The sequence below is a fragment of the Acomys russatus genome, chromosome 9 (assembly GCF_903995435.1).
Source record: "Acomys russatus chromosome 9, mAcoRus1.1, whole genome shotgun sequence".
Classification (NCBI taxonomy): Eukaryota; Metazoa; Chordata; class Mammalia; order Rodentia; family Muridae; genus Acomys; species Acomys russatus.
Genome location: NC_067145.1, coordinates 47,396,007 through 47,419,409, shown reverse-complemented (window position 1 = coordinate 47,419,409; position 23,403 = coordinate 47,396,007). Strand labels below are relative to the sequence as shown.

The following is a 23,403-nucleotide window of genomic DNA, read 5'->3' as shown; positions in this document are numbered from 1 at the left end:
ATTAAGCTTTGCAGATGGCTTCCAAAAGCTAAGAAGGCTCTGCTGGGTGATTAACATAGAAATTTCCTTCTCCATCTAGCTGTTTTTAGTTACCTGGAAAGAAAATAGACCTTCCAGTATCTAAGACAGACTCCGGAGAAAAGAATACTTAACCCAGAGTGCCTTTTTTTTTAAAACCTTGGCTTGCTAAACATAATTTGTCAGTAACTAGCAAGGTGCCAACAAAAATAAGAGAATTTAGAAGAATTCAAGGCAACAGGAAGCTAGGAAATCTCATGGAGGTGTTTGCTTGTTTGGTTGGTTTTGGCTTTATATTATCACTGCTGTAAAATAACTTTCCTCCCTCTCCTGGGTGGAGACCACATTCTTATTTCCTGCACAGCAAGCCCAAGGAATAATTCTGGCTCAAATGTAATCCCCAAATGTAAATTATTTAAAGGCAGAGATCAGTCAGCTTCATTCAGTTTTATTATTATTATTATTCAGTAGGAAGTCAGTAAATACACTGTATAAATAAACAATGCTGAACGTGAGGGAAAATGAAAACTGCCAGCAGCACCTGAGCTTAGACGTGACCTCCCTCCATCCCTCCAGGACCACCTCCTTTGGTTCTGTTCTCACTACCTTATGAGGTAAGAAAGAGGAAAGAACCTGTAAATTGTTCAGTTCTCTGTATGGGTCTACAGAGTGATAGAAAGTGATGACTCCACTAAAACTTTTGTGTCCTCAATCTCAGTTACAATAGTGGCTCTCAGTACTTGTAAAATTTGAGGGAAGTCATTAACCAACCTTAGAGAGTGTTTTAGAATAAGGTAAATTAAACAACTTGTCTGTAAGTCACGTGCAACTCTGCCGTTCTATGTGCATATAGAAAAGGATAGAGACATCGACGAAGCACACAGAGAATGGCGTCAGAAGGGGTGTAACAGAGCAGGGTCTAAAGAGTGTGGGGTTCAGAGAAGTTGGGCAGAGGCAGAAATGGCATTCCAATTGATGGAGGAAACTTCTCACCACCTGAGTACTTGTAATGTTAGTTTATCATTGTTCAATCAATATTATACAGAGCCTACCACTTTCTACCCTGCATTTGAGTTGGGATGACAAGTATAAATATAATAGTAGCTCTCAAGGATTGTGACTAAACAGCAGAACAATATGTATAAAATTGAACTCAAAAGCTAGAAATGTCACACACACACACACACACACACACACACACACACACACACACACAGACACCTACACTTCTAGAAATATTTTCCTGGATCCAGAAGCAACATCCAGTGTGAAAAGTAACTTTTTTGAGACATCAGTGGATTTGTCCTGAAATATTCAGTTAAAATGGTGTCCATATTGTATACTGACCATCACAAAACAAAGTCTATTTCTTTTGTGTAAATGATTAGAGCAGCTAATTATGCTATCACTGAAGGTGAAGTGAGAGGCAACAGTTATCTGGTAAACCAAGACAAACAGGCTAAAGAGATGAAATAGGCAGAGAAATGGATTAGAGTTGGTGATGCAGTCTCCCTCCCAGATGAACTCCAGGATTCAGGAAGAGAATGAACACACTGTCTACCTTTATAGATTGAAAGCATTGCCACTGAAACCTTACTCCAGAGTAAGGGTCCTTACTTTTGTTCCACTGACTAATTACTCAAACATCTGTCCAGATATAACTAGGGAGAGATGCCATCAACTCTACATTGCCTTTCTATGTGTATATAAGTACCCACTTTAAAACCTGTTACTGTGTGTTGTACTCTCCATTTCCTTATAGATTGAACAAGTTCTTTAGGTTTTTATTTAAAGCCTCATGGTTCTGTTTCATTGGGTTATCATGATTTTGGAGTATTTATATAAACACACACACACACACACACACACACACACACACACACACACACACACACACACACACGTTTCCTAGCACTAATTATATTGTAAATTCCCGAAAGGCAAATGCCTAATTCTTATTACTACAATTACTAGAATAATGTTTTGTACAACAGTAACAAAACCCAAGTCAGAGAAAAGGGAAGATTATATGAGGTTTGCAGTATCAGAAGACAATGTGGCTAACATCACTTCCGTTGAGTTTGGTATCTAGAAGAGGACTTTCTATTCCTTTGACGTCACTACAAGGATTCTTTTTTTTTTTTTTTTTTTTTTATTAATTTATTCTTGTTACATCTCAATGTTTATCCCATCCCTTGTGTCCTCCCATTCCTCCCCCACCCCCATTTTCCCATTATTCCGCTCCCCTATGACTGTTCCTGAGGGGGATTACCTCCCCCTATATATTCTCATAGGGTATCAAGTCTCTTCTTGGCTACTTGCTGTCCTTCCTCTGAGTGCCACCAGGTCTCCCCCTCCAGGGGACATGGTCAAATGTGAGGCACCAGAGTACATGAGAAAGTCATATCCCACTCTCCACTCAACTGTGGAGAATATTCTGACCATTGGCTAGATCTGGGAAGGGGTTTAAAGTTTACCTCCTGTATTGTCCTTGGCTGGTGCCTTAGTTTGAGCGGGACCCCTGGGTCCAAATCTGCCTATCATAATGTTCTACTTGTAGGTTTCTAGGACCCTCTGGATCCTTCTACTTTGCTATTCTCCCATGCGTCTCTCATTTAGAGTCCCAATAGGATGCCTTCCCCTCTGTCCCAGTTTCCTGGTAAGTGAAGGCTTTCGTGGGACATGCCCCTTGGGCTAGTATGCAGATATAAGTGAGTATATACCATTTGATTCTTTCTGCTTCTGGGTTAACTCACTCATTATGATCATTTCTAGCTCAATCCATTTGTCCACAAATTTCGGGAATTCCTTGTTTTTAATAGCTGAGTAGTATTCCATAGTGTATATGTACCACAATTTCTTTATCCACTCTTCTACTGAGGGACACTTAGGCTGTTTCCATGTTCTGGCTATTATGAATAAGGCTGCTATGAACATGGTTGAGCAAATTTTCTTGTTGTGTGCTGGAGCATCTTCTGGGTATATTCCAAGGAGTGGAATAGCTGGGTCTTGAGGAAGCCCTATTCCCATTTTTCTGAGATAGCACCAGATAGATTTCCAAAGTGGCTGTACTAGTTTGCATTCCCACCAGCAATGAAGGAGTGTTCCTCTCTCCCCACATCCTCGCCAGCATGTGGTGTCGCTTGAGTTTTTGATCTTAGCCATTCTGATGGGTGTAAGATGGAATCTCAGAGTTGTTTTGATTTGCATTTCCCTGATGACTAAGGAGGTTGAGCATTTCTTTAAGTGTTTCTCAGCCATTTCATACTCCTCTGTTGAGAATTCTCTGTTTAGTTCCAAGCCCCATTTCTCAATTGGGTTATTCGGTTTGGTGGTGTTTAATTTCTTGAGTTCTTTATATATTTTGGATATTAGACCTTTGTCAGATGTAAGGTTGGTGAAGATTTTTTCCCAGTCTTTAGGCTGTCGCTTTGTTCTCTTGACAGTGTCTCCTGCCTTACAGAAGCTTCTCAGCCTCATGAGGTCCCATTTATTAATGGTTGACATTAAGGCCTGGGCCGTTGGTGTTCTGTTCAGGAAGTTGTCTCCTGTGCCAATAAGTTCCAGGCTCTTTCCCACTTTTTCCTCTAAGGGGCTAAGTGTCTCTGGTTTTATGTTGAGGTCTTTAATCCACTTGGATTTGAGTTTTGTGCAAGGTGACAAATATGGGTCCAGTTTCATTTTTTTACACATAGACCTCCAGTTAGACCAGCACCATTTGTTGAAGATGCTATCCTTTTTCCATTGAATGGATTTGGCTTCTTTGTCAAAAATCAAGTGACCATATGTGTGCCTGGAATGAAGCCTACTTGGTCATGATGAATGATATCTTTGATGTGTGCCTGTATTCGTTTTGCAAGTATTTTATTTAGTATTTTTGCATCTATAAAGAACCAGCTTTTGGTTTCGTTGATTCTTTGGACCATTTTCTTAGTTTCTAATTTGTTAATTTCAGCCCTGAGTTTGATTATTTCCAGGCGTCTACTCCTCTTGGGTGTTTCTGCTTCTTGTTTTTCTAAGGCTTCCAGTTGTGTTGTTAAGATGCTTATGTGTGATGTTTCCAATTTCTTTTTAAAGGCACTTAGTGCTATGAATTTTCCTCTTAGCACTGCTTTCAATGTATCCCACAAATTTGGGTATGTTGTTTCTTCATTTTCATTGAATTTCAGAAACTCCTTGATTTCTTTCTTTATTTCTTCCCTGACCCAGGTGTCATTTAGCAGAGAGTTGTTTAGTTTCCACGTACGTGTAAGCTTTTTGTTATTTCTGTTGTTGTTGAATTGCAGCCTAAGAGCATGGTGATCTGATAGGATACAAGGTATTATTTCAATCCTCTTGTATCTATTGAGGCTTGCTTTGTGACCTACAATGTGATCAATTTGGGAGAAGGTTCCATGGGGTGCAGAGAAGAAGGTGTATTCTTTCTTGTTTGGGTGAAAGGTTCTATAGATATCTGTTAGATCCATTTGACCCATGGCATTGGTTAATGATGTTATTTCTCTGCTTAGTTTCTGTTTCAATGACTTATTCTTCAGTGAGAGTGGGGTGTTGAAGTCTCCCACTATTATTGTGTGGGGATCGATGTGTGGTTTAAGCTTTTTTAGGAGATCTTTTACAAATGTGGGTGCCCTTGTATTGGGAGCATAGATGTTCAGAATTGTGATGTCATCTTGGTTGACTTTACCTTTGATGAGTATGAAGTTTCCTTCCTCATCCCTTTGATTAATTTTGGTTGAAAGTCTATTTTGTTCGATAGTAAAATGGCTACGCCTGCTTGCTTCTTGTGACCATTTGCTTGGAATATTTTTTTCCAACCTTTTACCCTGAGGTAATGCCTTTTATTATGGGTGAGATGTGTTTCTTGGATGCAGAAGAATGTTGGATCTTGTTTATGTACCCATTCAGTTAGTCTGTGTCTTTTTATTGGAGAATTGAGGCCATTGATGTTGAGAGATATTAATGACCAGTGACTATTAAGAGTCTTAATTTTGATGTTGTTTCCAGTCGAGCGTTTGTGTAGTTGTGTTTTTGCCATGGGATAGTTATCTATTTCCTGGGTAGTTTTGGTTGTAGCTTGACCCTTTGGGATGGAGTTTTCCTTTTAGTACCTTCTATAAAGCTGGATTTGTGGATAGGTACTGTTTGAATTTGTTTTTGTCATGGAATATTTTGTTTTCTCCATCAATGGTTATTGATAATTTTGCTGGGTAAAGTAGTCTGGCCTGGCATCTGTGGTCTCTTAGGGTTTGCAGGATCTCTGTCCAGGCCCTTCTGGCTTTTATGGTCTCTGCTGAGAAGTCGGGTGTAATTCTGATAGGTTTACCATTAAATGTTTTTTGGCCCTTTTCCCTTGCAGCTTTTAATATTTTTTCTTTGTTCTGCATGTTTTGTGTTTTGATTATTATGTGGCGGGCAGTTTTTCTTTTCTGGTCAATTCTATTTGGTGTTCTGTAGGCCTCTTGTATGTTTATAGGCACTTCTTTCTTTAGATTGGGGAATTTTCTTCTATGATTTTGTTGAGAATAGTTTCTGGGCCCTGGAGTCTGATGTCTTCTCTTTCTTCAATGCCTATTATCCTCAGATTTCTTCTTTTCATGGTGTCCTTAATTTCTTGGATGTTTTGTGTCAGGAGTTTTCCAGATTTGGCATTTTCTTTAATGGTTGATTCAGTATCTGTGATTGTATCTTCTAGCCCTGAGATTCGTTCTTCCATCTCTTGGATTCTGTTAGAAAAGCTCACCTCTGTGTTGCTCGCCTTCTTCTCTGAGGTCTCACGTTCTCGTTTTTCTTCTGTCTGTGTGTTTATCATTGAATCCATTTTCATTTTCAGATCTTGAACTGATTTTTGATTTCTTTCATCTGATTGTTTGTATATTCCTGAGTTTCTTCCATTGCCTCTTTATAGGTCTTCAGAGCTTGAACCGTTTTATTTATTTCTTTCATCTGGTTGTTAGCATTTTCCTGCAATTTTTCCAGTTCCACTCTATGTGCTTCTTTTATGTCTCTCACCTGTTTGTCTGCGTCTTCCTGTATTTGATTACGAATTTTATTTGTTTCCTCCATTATCATCCTCATTACTAAGGATTTGAGGTCATTTTCTTGTATTTCCATTGTATTTGAGTTCTCTGGGTTGTTTTCTTTGGGATACCTGGAAACTGGAGACGCCATGTTGTTTGGGGGTTTTTTGCATATGCTTTTTCGTTGTCCTTTAGACATCTTGCCGTCTTTGTTTTTGTTGGGTAGCTTCCAGAGTTGGATGGAGGTTGTCTGACGATAGATTCACTTATTTTCTCACGATTTCCCTAGTCTGGGAGCTCAAAGCTTCACTGGTGTGGATGTTAGGAGGTTAGCCCTATTGTTCTGGTCTCTCACAGCCAGTGATCTTCAGCCCCCCTGTGCTGTGGAACCTGCAATTGTTCTGGGTCTCTGAATGAGCATTGGGTCAGGCCAAGGTATCCACAGCCTTCTGTGTTCCCTGCCAAGTCCAGCCAGGAACACTGGCCCTGAACCACGAGCTGAACTCAGCTAGATTCTCAGGGCCTGAACCGTCTGCTGAGCTCAGCTAGGGATTCTGGGCCCAAAATGCGCACAGGGTCCAGCCAGAATTTTTGGGCTGGGACTATGCACCAAGCTCCGCTAGGGCCTTTTGGCCCAAAGTGCGTGCTGTGGTCAGTTATTGACTCAGGACCCGAACTGACCACCAATCTCAGCCAGGAACTCTGGATTCAAACTGCACACTGTGTCCAACCAGAGTCTTAGAGCTGGTGGAACCGAGCCCTCTGTCCAGCCTGTAACACAGCAGGAGACCTGCAGCTGCTCTGAGTTAGCACCAATGGTGGAACCAAGTGCTCTGCCCAGACTATGTCACTGCAGGGGAGCTGCCACTGAGCTGAGGTGGCGCCTAGGGTGGAACTGAGTGCTTGGCCAAGCCTGCGCCACAGCAGGAGAACTGCGGCTGCTCTGAGTTAGTGCCTGTGGTTCAACCAAGTGCTCCGCCCAGACTGTGTCACCGCAGGGGAGCTGCCGCTGAGCTGAGGTGGTGCCTAGGATGGAACTGCGCACTCCACCAAGCCTGCGCCACAGCAGGAGACCTGCGGCTGCTCTGAGTTAGCGCCAATGGTGGAACCAAGTGCTCTGCCCAGACTGTGTCACTGCAGGGGAGCTGCCGCTGAGCTGAGGTGGCGCCTAGGGTGGAACTGAGTGCTTGGCCACGCCTGCGCCACAGCAGGAGAACTGCGGCTGCTCTGAGTTAGCGCCTGTGGTTCAACCAAGTGCTCCGCCCAGACTGTGTCACTGCAGGGGAGCTGCCGCTGAGCTGCAGTGCTGCCTAGTGTGGAGCTGCGCACTCAACTAAGCCTGTGCCACAGCAGGGGAGCTGCGGCCGAAGCTGAGTTAGTGCCTCGGGCAGAATTGCTTGCTGGGCTGGGCCAGTACCCGGGACTCTGGGGCCAAACTGTCCGCCAAGTCCAGTCTGGGTCTGAAGGCTCCACGAGACCCAAATCCTGCCCCGAGTCCCCTGTCCTGCAGCAACTCCCACCAGCCACTACACCAATCGCCTCCACCAGAAGGCTATGAGCTGCAAACCTCAGCCACCACTGCTGGTGCCGCTGGTGCTGCTGCCTCTGCCGCTGCCGCTCCGATCAGAGAATATCCACGCTCCTCCCGTGTGCAAGGGCATGCAGGTCCTCCGCACCCTGGTCCCTCCAAACCGTGGAGCACTCCCGCTGCCGTGATGTTCGAACCTCAGTGTTCCTGGCTCAGAAATCTGTGCAATTCCCTGAACTGTTCACTGGAGCCTCCAAACGCGGTTCACACTGCTCGCCGCCATCTTGAAAAACCTCACTACAAGGATTCTTTAATCATTGCTCTATCATCTCAAAATTGAAAGTGCCAGTTGGAAACATACGTTTGGTCAGTCTTAAATCAGTAGTTTCATATCAGTGTTCTGTCAGGTAAACTAGTATACCCATTTCTACCCACCCTACTTTGGGCTATGGACATCTTGTCTTCTCATTTACATAATCACTCTTGAAAATGCTATAACATTTCCACCAAATGGTAATGTGTATTGATAACAATAAATCCACTATATTCTAATTGCAAATGGGGAGAGAGAATAACAGTAAAAGCAGTAAAGTCTATAAACCACTATGATATACAGTAGAAGAAAATTACTGAAAAATTCCCAGCCAACTACTAAATTAGTTTCCTACCCTTTAACAGGAATCATTTGTGTTCTCTCTCTCTCTCTCTCCCTCTCTCTCTCTCTCTCTCTCTCTCTCTCTCTTTCCTTCTCTCTCTCTCTGTCTCTCTCTGTCTGTCTGTCTGTCTCTGTCTCTGTCTCTGTCTGTCTTTCTCTCTGTCTGTCTCTCTCTCTGTCTCTCTGTGTCTCTCTCTCTGTCTCTCTCTCTGTCTGTCTCTCTCTGTCTGTCTCTGTCTCTCTCTCTGTCTCTCTCTGTCTGTCTGTCTCTCTCTCTGTCTCTCTCTCTCTGTCTGTCTGTCTGTCTCTCTCTCTCTCTGTCTGTCTGTCTCTCTCTCTCTGTCTATAAAAATAATTTCTTCAAAGTAGTTCTCATTTTTATCTAGTGCTGCTCCCTATGCTCCCATCTCCATAACTTTAGTTCTGTTGCAATGCCTGGCTAAGAACTCCCTGCCCTTTATCTCCTCTTGTGAAAATCCGTCCTTGATTTCAAGGGCAAAGCCAAAGCTGGCTTCTTCAAGAAGTATCCTTAATCTTCTCCACAGGAAGCGGCACTCTATTGCAGAATAGCTAGTTTTAAGCTTGCAATTCCCTTGTGTGTTACTATGCAATTGAAGACACTCAGAATTTGTAGTTTGACATGTAGATTTTGCTCTATTAAAATATCCCCATTGTCAGTAACCCAATTGATTGTTGTCAGTATAGCAATAACAAGCGAACTTTGACTTTAAGATTGACTGGGAACCATATAAAAATTTCAAGTCAGTAGAGAGAACATGTATATGATAGCAATTGTAGATAAAATTACTTAAAGCAATTTGAATGCAGGTTCAATTTCTTTTTTTATTTATTTTTTAATATAATTTATTAATTTATTCATATTACATCTCAATTGTTATCCCATCCCTTGTATCGTCCCATTCCTCCCTCCTTCCCACTTTCCCCTTACTCCCCTTCCCTATGACTGTGACTGAGGGGGACCTCCTCCCCCTGTATATGCTCATAGGGTATCAAGTCTCTTCTTGGTAACCTGCTATCCTTCCTCTGAGGCAAGGTTCAGTTTCACAGGTTAGCACCAGTCAGTGACTCATACACTGGGCTCACATTAAACTGAATGATGATGAGTGTGCAAAATGCTCAAAGAAAAAAGATTATCAGTTGTTCCTGATTCACTTACTGGATTATGGGAGATTATTAGGCTTTAAAGCTACTATGGGAGGGAAGGTCATATGTTCTTGCTGTCTGTTAGGAGATGGTATTTTCTGCTTTACTTTTCAAATGGATTCCTTAGATCTGAAGATAATGAAACAAGAACCAGAAACTTTCCCCAGAAGTGAGGGTCATGCAGGTTCAAGGTGCCAAAACTTCATCCTTTGCTCAACTTCCTTTGGGGAAGCCACCTGCCATGGGAAAGATTACTTGCTCTTTCTTTCCTGCTGAGCATTAGGAGGAAGAAATTCAGTCCAAAAAGGGGAAGAAACCCAAATGCCTACAGTGGAAATGCCACCCTGCAGTGTAAATTGTACTCTATCACCAGAGTGTGACAAAGATCTCAGACTAGGCCTGAACATAAAACACAAATCATACAGAATTCTATCTGCCTTCCCCTTAAAGATGAACGTTTTGAAATGACCAATGGTATTGGCCACCTAAACACATATACTTGAAGGATGTACATACATTAAAATACATACATACATACATATATGATGAATGCATAAACGTATGTATTGCCCGTACTAATACATATCTCAAAGAACAGAATAGCAATTTAGGAATTTATCATATGGTAATAATATAAATTTCTATAACCCTTGTCAGTTCAGAAAGTTACCTTAGCCCTTTCTTTTTTTGTTTTGTTTTATTTTGTATTTTGGTTTTTCGAGAGAGTTTCCCTGTGTAGCTTTGGCTGTCCTCGACTGACTTTGTAAACCAGGCTGACCTCAAACTCACAGTGATCCGCCTGCCTCTGCCTCCCAAGTGCAGGGATTAAAGGCCTGTGCCACCATGCCTTGCTCTGCCTTTTCTTACTTCTATGTTCATTTGGACACACTCAGTATCCTGAAGCTTGCCAGGCCAGCTATGTCAAAGAGACTTAAGTGGCCTTCAGAGCCAGCATGAAGTATGCTCTCATGTGGATATTGTATATTTCCATTATGATTTTTCTAATTCTCTGGAACATGTATATTAGGCCTGGTTTATATTCAGAGCTTACAAAACAAAGGTTTGTTGATTAAGAACCCACAGAAGAATATGATGCCACATCACTGAAAATTGATTGTTTTGTGGAGAACTGTTTCTTCAAAAAGAAAAGCAAATAACTTTAACAAAATGGCCAATTTATAACTTTTTAAAAATCAGAGTGGCCAGCTGTTTTGCCAGGTAAGACCATTTTGCTCAGAAAAGATGGGTTTCTTAGAAATAGTTAAAAATGGGAAAAGGAAACTTTCTAAACTCAACAAAGAATGACTGTGTGAGTCTATATTTTTCGTTACTATAAACTTCCTCAAAACAGAAAATATGAGATTAGAGAATTGACTAAATTTAAGTACAAAGATGTCCAAAGAATTGAGAAGCCACAGCCTAGTCTTCTATGCCAGAACAAGAGACTTAGCAGACTAGACCTGTGTTATTTCTCTGTATGCTGTAACTAGTATGACGTTGATTTCATGGTTGTTTTGGAAGAGTCTGCTTGCATGTTCTGTAGCTTACATCTCTATGCTGAGCCACCTCATTTGACCAACGATATCAAAGATATTTGTAAATTAATAGAACAAGACAATTATATGCAGATTAATACTAAATCGCTCTTTTTATGTAAGGAAAGTAAAAGTTAGCATGACAGATGTGAGATTTTTAGTTTTACAATTACAATATATTATCCAAAACCTATTTTGAGATATTTATTTATTTATTTATCTATCTCTTTAATTATTCATATAACTCTTAAGTTAAATATCTATATCTGGCTAATTCCCTGTTCACTGGTAGTTGTGAAGCCACAGTTACTGGCTTTGTTCATTTTGCTTATTTTTGAATCTTCCATGAAATGTGTGACAATTTTTAATTAATTAATTAATTTCTTTTTTGAAATCATATTAGCAGTTCAGACATTACACCTGAAATACCCCCCATTGAATGCGATTGACTCATTTGGCCTCCCTAAGCCAGATGGAAAAGAGGCTTTCCAAGTGCATATGAACACTTACACTACAACTACCAGCATCCAACAAGTATTACATCATGCTCTTTCATTCCTTCTAGTTTTGTCTGTGCGGTATGTTAGAGAGGTGGGATTTACTCAGCATTCTCAATTTTTGTATAACAAGAGAAAGATCTCATAATTGAGTGGTGTTGAAAAGGGTCCATAGTGTGTCAGAGAAAGACGTACAGCCTCTGTGAGTTTAATGACACCCAACCTTGCACTCGGCCAAAGCCACAATAACACAGACATCACCAGGCTAGGAATTGTAGCATTATATGGAAATGATAAAGCGACAAAGAACCTGTAATCCGCTGGACTCTCCCTGGGTCCTCCACATCATGACAAGAAAGAAATGATCCACCTTCCAACCTACCCTTGCAGACTTTTATGTGTTTTTCACGTTCAGATTAGTTTGGGCCTCTGAAGTCAGAATATTTGTTGTATATGTCACCATCACAGAAGGAAAACCCCTCTGTTGGTTGTGATAATGCTGCTGAACAAAAGTGGTATGGGGAATGTTTTTAATATACTCTGTTTCTTTAGCACTTGAATTTCTTTCTAGCCTTCCACCTCTGCATGTGTCAGGAGAAAGGTAGGATTCTGACAATAGCTCTCCTAATCCTCCACCACTACCTGAAGTCCCTTGCTCATCACCCATGCCACATTATCCACTAGGAACTAGCCCCAGTACATAACTTTACAGTTCCATGTAAGGATATGCACATCCGTGAATGTGCACTTACTTTTGCATATGTTCACACACATATATCAGTGCATGCAAGTGTGTTTATATACATATGCACTCTGTAAGCTTTCTGTAGGCTTTAACCTTGTCTGACTGTAGGTAATCAATGGAAAAATATTTTTCATGTTATTTGGCACCTGTTTTCAGATCATTTTCAGCTTCCATGTTGGTTCTAACCTATGGAAACTCCAGTTTCCTTTCTTTGTCTATTTTCTCTTCATGTTTTCACTTCCCACTAAGGTACATCCTAAAGACCAGACAGACAACCTTTGCTCAACATGCTGTACTCAGACCAGAATAGCTCCACATATGTCAGTAATCTCCTATTTTCTATAGTCAAAAAAAAAAAAAAAAAAAAAAAAAGGCAAATTCTGTCTTTCCAGGAATACATAAGCTATTAGATTTATGAAATAAAGTAGCAGTAACAGAACTACTTTCTTTTGGTTCCTTATAAAAATGAACACTCTAAAAAATTGTTATTGTTTATATACATTATGAAGATATCTTCAGGAAATGTTAGCATACATTCAAAAATCCAAAGTTGTCTCAAGTCAAGAGTCTTTATGAATTATGATTAAAATTATAATATCCCAACATAAGTTTATACAATATTTTCATTGTTGTTGGTATAATATCCACAGGATAATAACCAATTTATAACTTATTTCCTATAACTTACAGAAAGCATATATACCAATTAAGTCACCAAGTCTGGTAGTATATACAAATAGGTTAATTTTTGATATTTGGAGCTAAAGTTTCATGTGTGTATTTTCCTTTCAAAACAATGTTGCTTTCACTAAACACGGTCATCATATAGATAAATCTCATCAGGTTATCCCTGGGATTTCAATGAATGCCTATGAATCTCATCAAAAGGCCCCACTAAGTGTTCTCATAAAATAATTTTGCTGTGAAGACTATGTTTCTATTATCATCTAGGAATAAGTGAGCAATGAAACTTAGCATTACGAAGAGAACAAAGAGACAGTCACAATGCTGGGACTGGAATAGTCCGCAGCACACAGGGGAAAGTGGAATGTGGTGATCAGAGGGAGGTGTGTAGGTTGATATCTAGGAAAGTTGAAGTGAGTGACAATGTGAATTCTTAAACTTCTTTCACCAGATACATTCTTTTTATTTCTAAAAGATAGTTTTCTTTCTCCCCTCTAAGACCTGTTAGAAAACAACACTGGTATCAGGAAGAGACACACATACACATAAAATCATGCAACTAAAAAACTAACATATGACTTTTTTTTGTTGCAGCTGTTAATGGAAGATTCCAAATTGTTGTAAAACAGTTTGTAGAGTCCCAGGTATCTGTGTAGAGCAAATTATCATATTAGTTGAGAAAGACTACCTTTATTTAAATATAAGTGAGGATAATATGTTAAAAGAGCTTTCCTATATATAGGTATATATGTACATATGTGTGTGTATATATATCTTTTCGGTTCATTATTATTTTTACGGTATATTTAGCCTATCAAAATAGTCAATTAGGTAATGCATAATTGATATTTAAGGCATTGAATTATTATTTTTTAGTAGAGAAATATATATAGAATTCATGCCCTCAACTCTACGTGAGTAAAGAGATGCCACTATTTTCTCAAAAAAAAGGAAAACATTTTCCCTCTCCAACTAGGAATTTCCAAATTCTATGTAAAATCAAAGCTCTGATTGAGCAAAGATGCTGTTCAGGTACTAATGTAGGAGAGCAATTGCAATTCCCTGATGACACTACATATTTTAAGAGACTTTATTTTGCTTCGGAATGCCTGTTCTGAATGCAAGTGTACATAGTAAGGAAACAAAGTCTGCAGCCACATTTCTGAACCCATTTGTTGTTGAAGCACAAGACAGCTGATATTTACATGCTCCCTGTACTTTGCAACAGAGATAAGGGATTGGCCCCTTATATATACAGTTCAAGATAACATTTGAATTTCCACCAGTGCTTTCCAGTGCCAAAGACAGTGCTAGGGACACAGAAAGAGATTATATCTTAGTTTGCTTAATCCGTGAATCAGCTCTAATCTACAAAGAATAAATCACTTGCAACCTAAAGATGAGAGTAAGACATAATTGTTGATTTCAAGTCACTAGAGTCTTGTGATCCTCCTTTCAAGAAACATCGTAGCTGATGAACTATGGTTTCACTAGGTTAATTCTCTTCTCTTTTCCTGTTATCAGGGCAATATAATACATTTGGAGTATCATAGCTTAAGAAAACTTATAAATCACATAGTGAATAAAATTACTTAAAAATGAAGGATCCAGAGGGTCCTAGAAACCTACGAGTAGAACATTATGATAGGCAGATTTGGGCCCAGGGGTCCCGCCCAAACCAAGGCACCAGCCAAGGACAATACAGGTGGTAAACTTTAAACCCCTACCCAGATCTAGCCAATGGTCAAAACATTCTCCACAGTTGAGTGGAGAGTGGGGTATGACTTTCTCACATACCCTGGTGCCTCACATTTGACCATGTCCCCTGGAGGGGGAGACCTGGTGGCACTCAGAGGAAAGATAGCAGGTTACCAAGAAGAGACTTGATACCCTATGAGCATATACAGGGGGAGGTAATCCCCCTCAGGAACAGTCATAGGGGAGGGGAATAATGGGAAAATGGGAGGGAGGGAAGAATGGGAGGATACAAGGGATGGGGTAACCATTGAGATGTAACAAGAATAAATTAATAAAAAAAAATAAAACAAAAAAGTGAATCAGTATTTCTCAGTTCTCTGTCTCTTTCTTTCCCCCAGCCACCACACACACACACACACACACACACACACACACACACACACACACACATTTGTAAGTATCTCTCGTTGTGTGTTACACTTTTTAAACTTCTCTATTTTATTCATATTCCAAGGGATAAACAGGAGATTGTCAACATAAAACGTACTGTTTCCCTAACATAAGTAAAAGTTTTTACTGTAAGAGAATGACATACTCTCTTGTGAAATAGCTCTCTAATGTCACACATTTTTCAAGAGAACACATCATAGTTAAAATTGATCTGACACTGTTTCCCTTCTGCTCACACTGCCCCTAAACCTCAATGCCATTAGTTTAATTAATCTTACTAAGCAAATTTTTGGACCCAGGGAGACATGGAACTATGAGCTAGCCCAGTTCACACTATATTTACTAAAGTATTACCTGCTTCTATGGCTGGATTTCAACCATTCCACAAGGACTTGTAGAGATTCAGAACGTGGGGATTTCGAGAACAAATTATTAGACATGAGTAACAGACTGAATATAGCCTCTATATTCATAACTGTACACACAAATACACACAAAAAGCTCACCACCAGTACTGGCATTTATACTGACACCAGTATATATAGAATGTTTTGTGAGATACAAAACCATACATATATGACTTGTGTAGAAGAGAATTTGACACATCACAACAAAAGCAAGCAGAATATATAAGGATTTACTATGCTCCCCACGCATAAATTTGGGTTCCTCAGTCATGAGGTTCAGTTGTTACAATCAATGAGATTACTCTATACTGACACCTCATTGTTACTCAAAGTTCATACTTTACGTTAGGGTTCACCCTGGCATCGACCTTGGTGTTGATGATTCGGTGTATTTTGGCAAATGGACATTACTGGATGATACAGAGTAGTTTCAGTGCTGGAAGAATCCCCAGTGTTCTGCATCTCCCTTCCTTTTTATTCTACCACCCCCAGCACACCTGGACCTCACTGTTTCTACAGTCCTACCTTTTCCCAAATGTCATGTAGTTGACACCATGCACTGTCCAACTTCATGAAATGGTCTTCTTTCAATTGCAGTAGGAATTAAGTTACTACTTAGGCTTTTCAATGGGTAAAAAGGGAACATTTAGTGATATTACAGGGAAATGGGAAAATTTAACTTAATTGTATGACTCTATAATTCACATCTCATAATCAATTTGTTAAAATTTAAATTTTAGAAAAATTGTCCTAATTGTCAAATTTTCTTAAAATATGCACGTAGAAGATTACATTCAGGTCTAAAATTAAGCAATGTGTTTCTTACAGAAATTTTAGTTTTATTTGAACAGTGATAAAAAAGAAAAAAAAAAGGCCACACAATAAACATTGTTGAAAATTGTTTAAAAAAAAAAAGGTATGTGTGTGTGTGTGTCTGTGTGTCTGTGTGTGGACATATTGTGAAGATATGTTGTACTAAGCAGAATTTACATTAGGATAAAACTAGAGACTTAAAAGAAATATTGAGCTAACAGAGAAGCACCTCTAGCTCAGAGCCTACCTGTACTCCCATGAGAAATGAAATTTCATGTTCTTCTTGGATCAAAATATTGCAGTGGAAAAGTTGAGAAAGAATTCAGAAGAGGTTTAACTTTAAACAAGAAATGTGCTAGTAGTTGGCTATGCTTTAGATCAGGGTCCCTGGGAAGCCAACTCTGAAGGCATATTCCTGCTGAGAAAGTTCACTGGAGAAATCTTCCAGGAAATTCTTCCCACAGATAAGCAGAGGAAGGAGAATTGTTTATTAGAAGAACTAATTGGGGTCTAGTTGAGTTCGGGTTTGATGGGTGACTTGTGACAATGCTGTGGTGAGCTCTTAAGCTTTATGGATAGGAGTGGGACTCCTGAAAAACTCCCCGTTCCATGTTACATGTCCATTAATATAGCCATTGTTGGAATGTATCACCAACACTCTTTAATTTTCATTACATTTATTTATCCTTTGGGTATCTGTGCATATGTACATGTATGGGCATGCCTCAGTGAACATATGGAAATCATAGCACAACTTGGCCGAATTGTTCCTTCCCTTCTAGTCTGTGGTTCTGATAATCAAACTCGAGTCATCAGGCTTGACAGAAAGTACCCGTTTCTGCTGAGCCATCTCATCAACCCCGAGAAATGATCCTTTTAAAGAATATAGCTTTTGAGATTAGATAAGGCGTATTTGTTTATCACATTTATATATTTTATAAATTTAATAGTCCATAATTTAAAATTAATTTATTTAAAACTTGAACGGTTTTATAATTACATAACAATAAATATGCCCTGGGATGATGGATACTGGACACCAGCAAATCATCACAGCATCAACACGACTTACCTTGATCTCTTTTTCAGGACCAGCCTTACCACAGCCATCACATTGTGAAGAAGACCAGTTTGCTTGTATCTACACCCTGCAGTGTGTCCTTGCCTCAGAGAAGTGTGATGGGCAAGAAGACTGTGTAGATGGATCTGATGAGATGGATTGCTCTCTCAGTCCCCCTCCTCAACTCTGCAGTGATTCGGAATTCCAGTGTTCTGAAGGCCAGTGCATCCCTTCTCTCCTTCTCTGTGATGGAGTGACCGACTGCCACTTTCATGAAGATGAATTCAATTGTGGTGAGTTGTTTTCATTTACTCAGTATTCCAGGAAGAAATTCTGTTTAGAAACAATAGTGTTTGACAGGCTAAGTCAAGTTCTCTAGAATCTCCCCATAGCCATATCATCACTAACGGTGTTTGTGTCTAATGTTGCTAAAACATGACATGTTGCTCTTGCTTTCCATGTCTAGAAGGATTCCATGTGTGGTTACACTAACTTCTGTTAATCTTCTCTTATTTTCTTGTCTGTTTAACTCTAGGTAATTTTTATGTACTTCTTACCATTTTAACAGTTTTGTTGAGATGTTTTTAAGTAGTACAGTTATAATTTATTTCTATCTTAAATGTTAAGAAAGATGGCCCAAGTCAAGAACACTAGACATTTAATTGATTGTTATGAACACACACACACACACACACACACACACACACACAGACACACACAGACACAGACACATGCGCGCGCGCGCACACACACACACACACACACACACACACACACGGGTTTAGGACTAAAAAATTACATCAGTATATATTCTGTTGTTAAGAGCTCATGCTTTTTTCATATGAGCCCTCAAATGGCTCTTACTATGAGGTGTCACTCTGCATGCCCTTCCTTACGCCCCATCATCCTTCCCCCATGCTTTACCCTCTGCTTCAGTCTTCCACTTTCTCTCTATAACTGTATACAGTATTTATCCTAGTTCCTTATTCTAAACTCACCCTCTGTGATTTCTCCATCTGCTTGCAAAGGAAAAATTCATTTTCTCTAGTGGAGTCTCACTAGGTATGTTAACTACACTTAAGGGTGTGGCCAATGACCAGCTAAGACAAAATGAATTCAATAGTATGTGTAGACTTTTTGTCCCAGGATGCTTTATTTGGGGATTTTTTTTTTCTTGCTGCCTTTTTCTTGTCTATCATGGCTTCCTGTTTGGTGTTTCTATGCTTTTTTGTTTGGGGGGACACATTTTTGTTTTTGTTTTTTGTTTTCTCTGTGGGTGTGTGTTTCTTGTAAGTTCTCTGTGGTATTTTTTATAATTCTAATTTTGTTGCTTGTTTGCTGTCTAGAGAGAGAGAGAGAGAGAGAGAGAGAGAGAGAGAGAGAGAGAGAGAGAGAGAGAGGTCATTGAGTTGTCTACTTAAGAGTAGAAAAGATCGTCGATCCAAGATGGCGGCGAGCAGTGTGGACCGCGTTTGGAGGCTCCAGTGAACAATTCAGGGAATTGCACAGATTTCTGAGCCAGGAACACCGAGGTCCGAACATCACGACAGCGGGAGTGCTCCACGGTTCGGAGGGACCAGGGTGCGGAGGACCTGCGTGCCCCTGCACACGGGAGGAGCGTGGTTTTTCTCTGATCGGAGCGGCAGCGGCAGAGGCGGCAGCACCAGCGGCACCAGCAGCGGCGGCTGAGGTTTGCAGCTCATAGCCTTCCGGTGGAGGCGAGTGGTGTGGTGCTGGTGGGAATTGCTGCGGGAGAGGGGACTCGGGGCAGGATTTGGGTCGCGTGGAGCCTTTGGACCCAGATTGGACTCGGCAGACAGTTCGGCCCCAGAGTCCCGGGTATTGGCCCGGCCCAGCAAACAATTCTGCCTGAGGCACTAACTCAGCGTGGCCATAGCTCCCCTGCTGTGGCGCAGGCGTAGTTGAGCACGCTGCTCCACACTAGGCACTACCTCAGCTCAGCGGCAGCTCCCCTGCGGTGACACAGTCTGGGCGGAGCACTTGGTTTCACCACAGGCGCTAACTCAGAGCAGCCGCAGTTCTCCTGCTGTGGCGCAGGCTTGGTGACGTGCTCGGTTCCATCCTAGGCACCACCTCAGCTCAGCGGCAGCTCCCCTGCGGGGACACAGTCTGGGCGGAGCACTTGTCCCACCACTGGCGCTAACTCAGAGCAGCCGCAGTTCTCCTGCTGTGGCGCAGGCTTGGTGAAGTGCTCGGTTCCATCCTAGGCGCCACCTCAGCTCAGCGGCAGCTCCCCTGCGGGGACACAGTCCGGGCGGAGCACTTGTTCCACCACTGGCGCTAACTCAGAGCAGCCGCAGTTCTCCTGCTGTGGCGCAGGCTTGGTGACGTGCTCGGTTCCATCCTAGGCACCACCTCAGCTCAGCGGCAGCTCCCCTGCGGGGACACAGTCCGGGCGGAGCACTTGTTCCAACACTGGCGCTAACTCAGAGCAGCCGCAGTTCTCCTGCTGTGGCGCAGGCTTGGTGAAGTGCTCGGTTCCATCCTAGGCGCCACCTCAGCTCAGCGGCAGCTCCCCTGCGGGGACACAGTCTGGGCGGAGCACTTGTCCCACCACTGGCGCTAACTCAGAGCAGCCGCAGTTCTCCTGCTGTGGCGCAGGCTTGGTGACGTGCGCGGTTCCATCCTAGGCACCACCTCAGCTCAGCGGCAGCTCCCCTGCGGTGACACAGTCCGGGTGGAGCACTTGTTCCACTACTGGCGCTAACTCAGAGCAGCCGCAGTTCTCCTGCTGTGGCACAGGCTGGACAGAGCTCTCGGTTCCACCAGCTCTAAGACTCTGGTTGGACACAGTGTACAGTTTGAATCCAGAATTCCTGGCTGAGATTGGTGGTCAGTTCGGGCCCTGAGTCAATAACTGACCACAGCACGCACTTTGGGCCAAAAGGCCCTAGTGGAGCTTGGTGCGTAGTCCCAGCCCAAAAATTCTGGCTGGGCCCTGTGTGCATTTTGGGCCCAAAATCCCTAGCTGAGCTTGGCAGACGGTTCTGGCCCTGAGAATCTAGCTGAGTTCTGCCCGTGGTTCGGTCCCAGTGCTCCTGGCTGGACTTGGCAGGGAACACAGAAGGCTGTGGATACCTTGGCCTGACCCAACGCTCATTCAGAGACCCAGAACAATTGCAGGATCCACAGCAGAGAGGGACTGAGGATCACTGGCTGTGAGAGACCAGAACAACAGGGCTAACCTCCTAACATCCACACCAGTGAAGCTTTGAGCTCGCAGCCTAGGGAAATCGTAAGAAAACAAGTGAATCTATCATCAGACACCCTCCATTCAACTCTGGAAGCTACCCAACAAAAACAAAGACGGCAAGATGTCTAAAGGACAACGAAAAAGCATACGCAAAAAACCCCAAAACAACATGGCGTCTCCAGTTTCCAGCTATCCCAAAGAAAACCACCCAGAGAACTCAAATACAACGGAAAATACAAGAAAATGACCTCAAATCCTTAGTAATGAGGATGATAATGGAGGGAAACAAATAAAATTCGTAATCAAATGCAGGAAGACGCAGACAAACAGGTGAGAGACATAAAAGAAGCACATAGAGTGGAACTGGAAAAATTGCAGGAAAATGCAAACAACCAGATGAAAGAAATAGCTAAAACGGTTCAAGCTCTGAAGACCTATAAAGAGGCAATGGAAGAAACTCAGGAATATACAAAAAATCAGATGAAAGAAATCAAAAAATCAGTTCAAGATCTGAAAATGAAAATGGATTCAATGATAAACACACAGACAGAAGAAAAACGAGAACGTGAGACCTCAGAGAAGAAGGCGAGCAACACAGAGGTGAGCTTTTCTAACAGAATCCAAGAGATGGAACAACGAATCTCAGGGCTAGAAGATACAATCACAGATATTGAATCAACCATTAAAGAAAATGCCAAATCTGGAAAACTCCTGACACAAAACATCCAAGAAATTAAGGACACCATGAAAGAAGAAGAAATTTGCGGATAATAGGCATTGAAGAAAGAGAAGACATCAGACTCCAGGGCCCAGAAACTATTCTCAACAAAATCATAGAAGAAAATTTCCCCAATCTAAAGAAAGAGATGCCTATAAACATACAAGAGGCCTACAGAACACCAAATAGAATTGACCAGAAAAGAAAAACTGCCCGCCACATAATAATCAAAACACAAAACATGCAGAACAAAGAAAAAATATTAAAAGCTGCAAGGGAAAAGGGCCAAATAACATTTAATGGTAAACCTATCAGAATTACACCTGACTTCTCAGCAGAGACCATAAAAGCCAGAAGGTCCTGGACAGAGATCCTGCAAACCCTAAGAGAACACAGATGCCAGGCCAGACTACTTTACCCAGCAAAATTATCAATAACCATTGATGGAGAAAACAAAATATTCCATGACAAAAACAAATTCAAACAGTACCTATCCACAAATCCAGCTTTACAGAAGGTACTAGAAGGAAAACTCCATCCCAAAGGGTCAAGCTACAACCAAAACTACCCAGGAAATAGATAACTATCCCATGGCAAAAACACAACTACACAAACGCTCGACTGGAAACAACATCAAAATTAAGACTCTTAACAGTCACTGGTCATTAATATCTCTCAACATCAATGGCCTCAATTCTCCAATAAAAAGACACAGACTAACCGAATGGGTACATAAACAAGACCCAACATTCTTCTGCATCCAAGAAACACATCTCACCCATAATGAAAGGCATTACCTCAGGGTAAAAGGTTGGAAAAAAATATTCCAAGCAAATGGTCACAAGAAGCAAGCAGGTGTAGCCATTTTAGTATCGAACAAAATAGACTTTCAACCAAAATTAATCAAAAGGGATGAGGAAGGACACTTCATACTTATCAAAGGTAAAGTCAACCAAGATGACATCACAATTCTGAACATCTATGCTCCCAATACAAGGGCACCCACATATGTAAAAGATCTCCTAAAAAAGCTTAAACCACACATCGATCCCCACACAATAATAGTGGGAGACTTCAACACCCCACTCTCACTGAAGGATAAGTCATTGAAACAGAAACTAAGCCGAGAAATAACATCATTAACCAATGCCATGGGTCAAATGGATCTAACAGATATCTATAGAACCTTTCACCCAAACAAGAAAGAATACACCTTCTTCTCTGCACCCCATGGAACCTTCTCCAAAATTGATCACATCGTAGGTCACAAAGCAAGCCTCAACAGATACAAGAGGATTGAAATAATACCTTGTATCCTATCAGATCACCATGCTCTTAGGCTGCAATTCAACAACAGCAGAAATAACAAAAAGCCTACACGTTTGTGGAAACTAAACAACTCTCTGCTAAATGACACCTGGGTCAGGGAAGAAATAAAGAAAGAAATCAAGGAGTTTCTGAAATTCAATGAAAATGAAGAAACAACATACCCAAATTTGTGGGATACATTGAAAGCAGTGCTAAGAGGAAAATTCATAGCACTAAGTGCCTTTAAAAAGAAATTGGAAACATCGCACATAAGCATCTTAACAACACAACTGGAAGCCCTAGAAAAAAAAGAAGCAGAAACACCCAAGAGGAGTAGACGCCTGGAAATTATCAAACTCAGGGCTGAAATTAACAAATTAGAAACTAAGAAAACAGTCCAAAGAATCAACAAAACCAAAAGCTGGTTCTTTGAGAAAATCAACAAGATAGACAGACCATTAGCCAAACTAACTAAAAGGCAGAGAGACAGTATTGAAATCAACAAAATCAGAAATGAAAAGGGAGACATAACAACAGACACTGAAGAAATTCAAAGAATCATAAGATCCTACTTTGAAGGCATATACGCCACAAAATTTGAAAATCTAAGGGAAATGGACGATTTTCTTGATCAAGTTCACTTGCCAAAGTTGAGTGAAGAACAGATAAACAAGTTAAATAGTCCCATTTCCCCGACAGAAATAGAAGCAATCATCGATGGTCTCCCAACCAAAAAAAGCCCAGGGCCAGATGGTTTCAGTGCAGAATTCTACCAGACCTTTAAGGGCGAGCTAATACCGATACTCTTCAAGCTACTCCAAAAGATAGAAATGGATGGAAAATTACCAAATTCATTCTATGAGGCCATAGTCTCATTGATACCTAAACCTCA

At 41.2% G+C, this 23,403-nt stretch overlaps 1 protein-coding gene across 1 annotated transcript in view; it reads left to right on the top strand.

The window, feature by feature from the left end:
* Positions 1-23,403, top strand: part of Malrd1 (MAM and LDL receptor class A domain containing 1) — a 641,297-nt gene that overhangs the window by 453,318 nt on the left and 164,576 nt on the right. The window contains exon 33 of the mRNA XM_051151281.1: positions 17,301-17,564. Coding sequence (XP_051007238.1) covers positions 17,301-17,564 — 264 coding nt within the window. The remainder of the gene's footprint in view (positions 1-17,300; positions 17,565-23,403) is intronic.